Here is a 9,944-nt window from a genome sequence, read left to right as displayed (position 1 = left end):
GGTGCGTTACCCAGAGGTTGGTGGCTGGGGCTCAATTTTACATGCACCTTATACATTGGGGGGGCAGACTGTTGACAAGCTGTCAAGTGCTTATGTTGCAACTGTCCCCTAATTTGTAATAGCACTCTAGGTTTCATGCAATCATACTCATTATTCACACCTCATACGCTCACGTCCACCAACGCATGCACCCTGTAGGGCATGTTTAACACAGACAAGCAGGGCGGGGAGCAGGCAGGTCTTTCTACACCCGTTTCCTGCACCCTACCTGAGCCCGGGCTGTGTGTGTCTGTATGGTCAGCACTTCCTGTTCCTGTTCCAACACACAGTGGTGGTTTTATGAACCTAATCGGTGTAGTCAGTTTAATTAAAAAAACAACAACATCTTATTTCATAGCGTGATCTTGACGTGCATCATTCAAAGCACATTTTCTGTTGATTAACTCACTGATTCTATTCACTTTATTCACTCACTGTCTTTACTGTTTTGCTAGCTTAGCTTAGCTTGTAGCCGACTCGCTAGCAGCATGGCTACTTCACCTGTCCCTCCTGCACTTTCCTGCTCATTGTGTCAAATGTTTAGCTACTCCTCGGCCTCCTTTAGCAGTAATGATACCTGTAATAATAGATTAATAGATTAGATCATAGAATAATAATAATATAGAATAATAACAGATTAGATCATAGAATTGAATCATATCTGTTATTAACCTCTGTCTCTCTTCCACAGCATGTCTGCAGTTTAACTCATTGCTGTGTGTTATCTGGCTTCATGGACAGAGCATTTAATGGGATCTAAAGCTGTTCATTGCACCTTCAACCAAGTGTTATGCATTAGGTAAAACCCGGACCATAAGTCATCTGGAGCAGTTTTACAAAATTCGGTAAATGTGATGCAGTCCTTCCTCATCATCATCATCATCATCACTGTCTCTGCTGTAGTCGCTGTGACTGACGATGGCAGCAGTGGTGGCAGAGTTCAGGCTGTGTTTAGTGTTATCCCGAGTACCAGTCTGAATGTCCTTGATGGCTGCTTAAACAAACCCGAGCGAGATCGATACACAAACACAGAGGTTGTGAAATCACAGAAGGCCCAGAAACATCTGAACTGTGCGCAGGAAAACCTTTGTGTCCAAACAGTGTAAACCTGCAGGTTTGTCTCTCCTGCAGCTCGTATAAAAACTGAGTGGCTCAGACTTGGTGACATGTCTGCCACCATCAGCATTATGAATCTGTGGCTCAACTGTCGCTTCCATTTCCTGTTTGCAGCGCTGGTTCTCAGCAGCTCGGCTTTGACACCTGAGGAATGCAAACCGCTGGTGACGCCGCTGTCTATGGAAGACCCCTCTGTGGTAAGACTCCTCTGATTGCTGCCTAGGTCTGTGGGGTGGGCTGTGGAGTTAACAGGTGAACGTGGTGCTGAAGTCATTGTTTGCTGTGGAGGTTCAGACTGATTTACAGCTTCATCATTAAATAACTGCATCTTAGTTTCCACTGCAGGATGGATAAAATACTTTGGTTATTAAACTGCCTACAAATGTAGACTACACACTTTTATTTGCACTTTGAAGTGGCTGAGTGAAGCTGTTGGAGAATATTTGGTTTTCACTAACAATGTTTTTTCACCTGTCCCATTTGGTTCTTTTGCCATCAGAATTATTGTCTAAAGGCAAAGAAAGATGCCCAACGGATTTACTTTACCAAATGGACCGTGCTGTATTGGTCTGTTTGATTCACCTTTGCTTTTACTGTTTATTTTATTTTCACTTGCTACACACGGGACAGACTTGACTGGGGAAAGAAAAACAGCGGGGAAGAGGGACGGGGATAAAAAAACTAAAGCCAACAAAATAAGCAGACAAAAAATACAAATATCAATCACCTGGGTCACCTGTTGACAAAGAAAAAAGGGAAAACAAGCAAAGAAAAAGAGCAACATAATAAACAACATCATCGTGATTATCTATGTGAATATAACAGTAAATATGTCTGTGAAGGTTCTCAGTCATCCAGGTCATCGTAGTCTAAGGAGCTTCAAAGAAAAGCGTCTGGACTTCTTTAAGTTGCTTGAAGACGTTTCACCTCTCATCCCAGAAGCTTCTTCAGTTCTAAGGTCAAATGGTGGAGAGTCCCAGATATAAACCCAGTGGGAGTTTCCCCCCACAGAGGGACAAAAGGACCCCTGATGATCCTCTAATCACCTGATTAGTGGCTCAGGTGATTATCTGGGACTCTCCGCCATTTGACCTTAGAACTGAAGATTATTATTATTATTATTATTTTATTGTGCAGCACGTAGGATTGACAGCGCACAGTGTGCTTTGAGGTAGGAGCCAAAAAGGGTGTAGTTTGTGTGTGTGAGCACCCGTGTGTACACCTGTGAGCATGGACGCGCTTGTTTTTAAAAGGTTCCTTCATGTAATGATCTGCTAGAGGGTGTGGGGGGGGCCACAGCCCCGTCCTCCAGGGCATGAAGCAGGTATGGAGGAGATCAAGACTCCAGACATCCAGAGGCCCCCAGAACACAAGAGACCAAGGAAGACCAACAGAGGGGCAGCCGCGCCACTGTCCCAGAAAGAGCTGAGGAGAGTCCCAGATGAGGGCTCACTCAGGAGCCGCGGAGCAGAAGCCGGGGGGGTTGCAGTGACGCGCCCGTGAGCTGCGCCAGAGTGACCGAGCCCCAGGCCGAGAGGCCGAGGGCACCCCACCCCCGAAGTGGCCCGAGCGAGCCCCAGGCTCCAGGCGCCGATAAGCAGCCACCAGGAGTGAGCCGGTGTGTACCTGGACGCCCACCCCCAGACACAGAACCACCAACGCACCGATGTCTGAGGGCGTCTGTCACTGGCAGGGGAAGTGGTGGTAGGGGGAGATAGGCCTCCAAACCTTGGAGGGCCTGAGATGTCCCCAGAGAGGTGGCGCCTGACACCCAACCTGACATATAGACACAGACATACAGGCACACACAGACACAAACATCCATTCCCACCCTCATGCTCTCATATGCACTTACTCCACACTCAACCAACGTGGAGACAGACATAAAGAGACGCTGTACACACGATCACACTCCCCAAGCGTACTCTACAAACCGGGTCTAGGTACCCCCGCCCCTGGAGGGGGGAATTGCACCCAGACCCAGGTGGTGTTACCCTCTTCCCTGGGGTGGGGAGAAGCAGACTGCCCCGACTCCGCAGCAGCAGGAAGGCCCCACACTCCAGACCGCAGTCGGACGGCCAACTCCTCCTCCTAGCCCCCCCGCCCAAACAGGCAGCAGAGAACGGGGGTGAGAGAAGACTCCAAACCTCCCTCCACCCGCTCATTGTAATGTTGATGCATGTGTGTTCTAAGGTGCATTTAAAACCCAGGAGGGCATGGAGCTACCTGCCAGAGAGCAGCAGGTAAGCGCATAGCCCCTCCTGCTAGCCCTCAGTGTCTACCTGTATTTAAAATTGAGAGGTGGGCAACGGCGCCAGAGGTGAGGTGTACACCCTGATGGTCTTCTGGATGCCGTGTAGCGTGCCCACCCCCAAGATCGTACATGTATGTGTTATGAGAGTGTGAGTAATGTGAATGTCTAAGTTGTGGGATAAAATTGAGGCTCCACAAAAATGGAGCTCAGCATTGTTAATTTCATGTTTCCTGAGTGACTGAAGCACATTTGAAACAACAGAAGTCGAGCCTTAAAACCCCAAAAATGTGACTAGTATCAAAAGGCTAAAAGTAAAATTACATAAAATCCACCCATCCATTCTCTTCCACTTCCATTATAAGTCAGGGTCGCAGGGAGACTGACATCTATCTCCATTATCACAGGAAGCAGGCACACCTGGACAGGTGTCCAGCCTGTGGCAGGGCTAACACAGAGAAGTGTGTGGACGGAGAAAACATGAAAACAGGAAGAACCCAGCCAGATGGGAGATTCCAGATCTCCTTGCTGTGAGGACACAGTGCTAACCACTGTGTGCAGACAGCGCCCTCTCCTGTCTTATTTAGTTATTGTCAGTAATAGTGATTGTCGATTGATTATTATTATTATTGTTGATTATGATTAGTGACTTATTGACTGGTCAGTGAGATTCAAACAGGGATCTGTTTTCTTCAGGTGTGACAGCTTCCTGTTGGGTCAGGAAGAACAGGATACGAAGCGCTGTCATGTTTTTGGTTTATTTAATAAAACTCATGTAGCAGGCAGCGTGTCAGCTGACTAGGCCACTTCCTTGTCTGTGCAGATGTATGGCAGGGTGAACTTCCTGCTGGGCTACACCAGTCACGACGTCTACAAAGCTTTGCTGAACCTGACCGACAGCTCCTGGGTGAAGATCAGCGCCTCACCAGTGCGCTCTGGGGAGGTCGTCATGTTGCAGGAAAACAGGATGTGAGCTCATCACATGCATCAACATCTGTTACCATTAAGCCCATCCATCCTGCACCAGAGGGTAGCAGGGGACAGCAGAGGGCAGCAGACAGTAACAACACAACAGGGGGCAGCAGGGGGTAATAAGAGGCAACAGAGGGAAGCAAATGGTAACGGGGCATAACAGAGGTCAGCAGGGGGCAGCAGGCAACAGACAGTAACTGAGGGCAAGAGAGTTTCTGAAGTGGGCGTGAGTTTATTCTTTCTCTCTGATGTTCTCAGGAATGGAACCTGCATGACTTCAACGACGAACGTAACCTTTGAAGGAAACACTGCCACGGTGGAAAGTACGCAACCCACTCGACCTGACACACTACAGAGAAGTTCCAACATAAAAGCTGCAAAGTTTTCATGATTCTTTTTCCTGTTCTGTCTCATTTTAGATTAACTTTTTCATTTGTTTCCAGTAATATTGTTTCTTCCATCACTCATATTTTCTCTGAAATCGGTTAATTCAAACAGCTTGATATTTTTCAGTTCTTTTTTCTTCTATCTAAGGTCATTCTAGGGGATTTTTAGCTGCTTTTTTGTTTAGATGATTGTACATTCATCCCCAGGTTTTTGTGTCATTTTCCTGCATATCATCTAAGTTATTTTCAGTTAAACTCTTTGTGTCTGATTTAATTGTCTTTTAATATTAGATTGTGTATTTGTCTCTTGTAAATTGATCTCTGGCATTTTCCTATGTGAGGTTTTCAGTCCTCGAGGTGCAGTTGGACTTCCTGTTTCAGAAGATCATGTTGTTATTACATGAAATTTTTCTGTTCCCAGTGGCCAACTCCACGTCTTCGTTCTACTTGCTGCCGAGCTGTGACGGCTGCCTCGTCTTCGTGATAAACAGCACGGCTAGAAACACCAAACGTCAGCTTAAATTACTGAAGATCGATATAGATGCCAGCGATGAGTTCGTTGCTCATTCCCTTTATCTTCTGGGTAGGACGAAAATTAGACACAGAAGTTAAAATTCTCATTTAAAATCCAAAATGTTCATCCGTTTGAGTGTTTTTGTTTGCAGGCAAAGAGTCAACCCTGAAGGAGCCGGAGCTGGAACACTTCAAGCAGCAGGCAACATGCTTGGGCTTCTCCGGAGACCCGGACTTCATCTACAACCCAGAGAAAAGTGCTTCACTTTAACTGTTTGCACTAGAATCTGAGAAATCAGTCTGAGGTGAATCAGGTGATGCGACTGTCTGTTTCTCTCTGCAGGTTTCTGTGCTGAAGGTGAAGGTATCAAGATTCCCAATTAGAGAAACCACCTACCATCAGAAACCAAGACTTCACCTGAGAAAGTAAAGAGATCAAAAACATAAAAAGTGTGTCTGCATCTTTTATTCTGGGCTTTTTAATGTAACATGGTTTAAAACCAAAGGTCTGCAGACTGCGATTACAAACACTGGTTTCTGCAGATGAGCAAACAGAAGCGATCACTGAGGAGCTGTAATCATGGCCTCAGTCTTGGCACAGAGGCTATTTTTGGTGAAGCAGCCTCTCCAGGGCTGAGTGACACGTGCTTGGGATTACAGCAATGACTCTAATATCGCTAAACAGCGCAGAATCGCTGCTTTCACAAACTGTTCAAAAGTTATAGTAATTTTAAAAAGTGTTGTAAAAACCTTTGGCCAGCAGCGTGTTAGGGGTTACAGTGTTAAGTAAGGGAATTGCCTTAGCATGGTTAAACACAGGACAGAGGAAGGTACGAACTCTAGCGAGGGTTTCATTTTAACATTATACCAACTAAGTCATTAAGTGTAACTGGATAATGAGGAAATGACTCAAGGACCGTCTTCATAAGGGAGGGACCTAAGGAGGATATCAACCCATCGCCTTGCAGTGTTGGGAAGGTTACTTTTAAAATGTATTCCACTACAGATTACAGATTACATGCCCCAAAATATATTTTGCAACGTATTCCGTTACGTTACTCAATGAGAGTAACGTATCCTGATTACTTTGGATTACTTAATATATTATCATGCTTTTTACAGCTACATGAATGTGATTTATTACTATTACTGAAGGCTACTCTCCACACCAACACCAGCTAGATGTTTAAATCATAATATAAATGAGTAACAGTAGGTGGACATTAGGTAAGGCTGCACTTTTTGCAGCGATCTCGTGTAGAAAACTATTCGGCGCGTATATAAAACAGGTGAGCGGCTCCAAACCGTGGTAAAGGGACCTCTGGCTAATACGTCGGGTTCGTGTCGGCTCGTAGCTGAAAACTAGCTTTACTTTGTTGTCTGGGTCAACTTTGCTAGCAGAGACAGAGAGAGGCGTTGAAAGGCTGCTGCAACGGGACTTATTGTTTCAGAGGAAACAGGAACACGGTGTACAGTCGAGTCTTAACAGCTTACTCACAGCTGGGCTCGTCAGGCTCTCTTCTTGGCTGCAGTGGTTATTATTATATTTACATGCTTCCAGCTCCCGTTTCTGCTCAGTGACAGCTCCTACTTTTCCTTTTTCTCCCTCACTCACAGACACATCACGGGTCCATCCTCCCTGCAGCACAGACTACACTGCCCATCAGGCTTTAGGGCGATGCCTGTAACACTTCCTGTTGCCTTCATATTAAATCATTTAAAAAAATATTTCTTCACGTCATTATGAGACGCGAGATTGAAACACGGGCATTTGAGCCTCTTAATGCGTGTTTTGTTTGGGTTTCCAACGGCGTGGAATTACCAAACATAGAGAGGGCATAGCCGAACATATGAAACAGGAAGTACCGCCGTGTAATCCATTTATTTCAACAAAGTAACTGTATTCTGAATACCACCTTTTTAAACGGTAACTGTAACGGATACAGTTACTCATATTTTGTATTTTAAATACGTAACGGCGGTACATGTACTCCGTTACTCCCCAACACTGTCGCCTTGTTAACAAAATGCTTAACATGACTTTACAGTCAGAGGCCGTCAGTGTACGCGGAGGTCGAACTGGCGACCTTCCGGTTACAAAATGAGCTTCACAACCCCCTGAATTATGGATAATTGAAACATTGGTGTTCATCTGAACAACAAACTGGACTGGACTCATAACTCAGACGCCCTCTACAGGAAAGGGCAGAGCAGGCTGTACCTGCTGCAGAGACTCAGGTCGTTTGGAGTGGAGGGCCCACTCCTGAAGACCTTCTATGACTCTGTGGTGGCCTCAGCCATCTTCTATGGCAAGCCTATTCAAATGGCGGCCCGCGGGCCAAATGCGGCCCAGAAGCAACCTGCGAGTGGCCCTGCCTGTGGTCCTGGCAGAAACATAGAGAAAACGCAAAAAAATTAATTCATTCATTAATTTTTTTAAAAATTAAAAATTCCTACAGCGTAGTGTAGACTGTGAATGCAACACTTCTAGTAGCCTAGCAATATTTAACCCACAATGCACCGTGATGTAAACATATTAAACAATCATTGTAATATATGATGCGACAACAGCATGTCTTTCTCACTCCTAAAGCGCAAAATGAAACTGACAATGAAAACTGTCGGTTTAACCCTGCCTGGACTGACAAATACTTATTCATTTTACTGAGTTTAATAATCTTACAACATGGTAAGATTATTACCATGTTGTAATTATTACTATTATTATTACATTATGGTAAGATGTACTACCAATGTACATGGTAGTACAACAGGAGTTGTACTACCATGGTGAGGGTCCTGTACAGCCCAAGAGAGAGCTGCAGCATCTTCCCTTTCTGCTTCTTGGCGAAGAAGAAAAGGCCTTTCACAGATTCTGAAACGGTGAAATACTGCATGCTGGCCATGGTGGATGCGGTGAAAAGTGATGAATAAATTAAAGTAAGTGTGACATCTGCTATTAAAAACGTACCCCTGTAGGACAGTTCAAATATTCGTAGAGTTGAAGTTCTGGCGTCAAACGAGTTTGAAATGCTGTTAGATGACCTGAAGAAAACTGATGTAATGTCTATAGCAGGAGATCACAGACAGAACTGATAATGCACAGTTGTGCGTATATGTCCGTTTTTTGGATGGGAAATTGCTCGGTTTACTACCGTTAGAGGGACACACAGCTGGCGAAATAATGTTTGAGAAGATTTCAGCTCTTTTTGAGGAAAATGGTCTGGATATGAAGCGTGTCTGTATACTTGTGACGGATGGGGCTCCATCCATGGCAGGAAAAATGAGTGGTCAGCGAAATATTTATTTTAATTTGAAAGGGAATTATCAAAATGTTTTTTTGTTATTATTATTATTATTTCAAATGTGCAAAAAATAGTTTAGTTATGGCCCCCCTTTTTTAAATGGACCTTTTGGTGTGCATTTGTGAGGTCATCAGATTTACAGGGGAAAAGGAATTAAAAAAAATACTTGTTTTTCAGTACAGTTGTGTGGGTTTGAAATTGATCATGATCTGTTGCTTACTGGCTTCAAAAAAAATATCTGGCCCAGATAAATTCCTTGGTTTGAAAATCTGGCCCAACTAACTTCGTAGTTGAATAGCCATGTTCTATGGTGTGGCCTCTGGACCCAGTGGAGGTGGTGAGTGACAGGAGAATGGTGGCTAAGCTGTCATCCCTGTTGGACAACATCTCCCACCCCATGCAGGAGACTCTGACAGCACTGAGCAGCTCCTTCAGTGGGAGACTGCGGCACCCACGGTGTGGGACGGAGAGATTTCGCAGGTCTTTCCTCCCCACTGCTGTCAGACTCCACAATAAAGACTTTTGCAGCTGATCAAACACACTAACCCACACATGTGCAATAAGACTGCTATATGTGCAATTCTTATGCAATTCTTCTTCTGACGAAGTTGTATTTTTGTATTTTCCTACTCAGTTGTATATAGTATTTGTATTTCTATTTTATTCTATTGTATATATTATTCTATTCTATTTTATTCTATTGTATATATTATTTTATTTTATTCTATTGTATTTTATTGCATTCCAGTGTTTTCTAATTTCTGCTACATAACTTTGCACTTTTGCTGTAACAAAACAAATTTCCCACCTGTGGGACTAATAAAGGTCATCTTATCTTATTTTATAATATATTTACCCTTTGTTGTTTGTTTCTGTTTATCTAAAAGGCAGCATTTCACTCAACTTTGCAACTTAGACATGTGTACACATCTATGTCACTGTCAACATTCATTATCTCTGTTTTATGTATGTTTTGTAACAAAAAATTATTTCCCCCAGGTATTCTGATTCTGATTTATGTGGTTATATTGTTACTGTAATCACTCCTTCTGGCAATTCGTTGTATCCATTGAATTTATGCAGCTCTAGTTGCCATTTTTCTATATGTACTTGAAATAATAAACAAATTCTAATAAAACAAAACAGAACACTTTCACGTCTGGTTGGTTGGATTGGAGGCGGAGTCAACTGGATAGACTCTCCCTGCACAGTTTTCGGTCCACCTCGGCTCGATTCGTGAAGCCTGGGTAATGGAGGCGGGGTTTGTACGAAAACAGTCAAAGGTGAGCGCACCGCCCGCCCATGTTACCGTGGTCCACAGATGTAACGCACTCTGTGGAATAAGGTGAGGGAGCGAAGGTG

General features: G+C 44.2%; 1 protein-coding gene across 1 annotated transcript; it reads left to right on the top strand.

The window, feature by feature from the left end:
* The first annotated feature begins 1,163 nt into the window (after window positions 1–1,163).
* Window positions 1,164–5,736, top strand: LOC146642999 (uncharacterized). Its single transcript, XM_085396817.1, has 6 exons — window positions 1,164–1,352; window positions 4,230–4,375; window positions 4,637–4,701; window positions 5,186–5,347; window positions 5,430–5,534; window positions 5,621–5,736. Exons 1-6 carry the CDS (start codon window positions 1,206–1,208, stop codon window positions 5,659–5,661), a joined length of 666 nt encoding a protein of 221 aa, XP_085252943.1. The 5' UTR covers window positions 1,164–1,205; the 3' UTR covers window positions 5,662–5,736.
* The last annotated feature ends 4,208 nt before the right edge of the window (window positions 5,737–9,944 follow it).

Source organism: Rhamphochromis longiceps, linkage group LG22 (genome assembly GCF_057381845.1).
Source record: "Rhamphochromis longiceps isolate RC_006_pf linkage group LG22, R_longiceps_female_GT1.1, whole genome shotgun sequence".
Lineage (NCBI taxonomy): Eukaryota > Metazoa > Chordata > Actinopteri > Cichliformes > Cichlidae > Rhamphochromis > Rhamphochromis longiceps.
The sequence above is the reverse complement of the archived record's forward strand: the minus strand, read 5'-3'. Positions and strand labels throughout refer to the sequence as shown.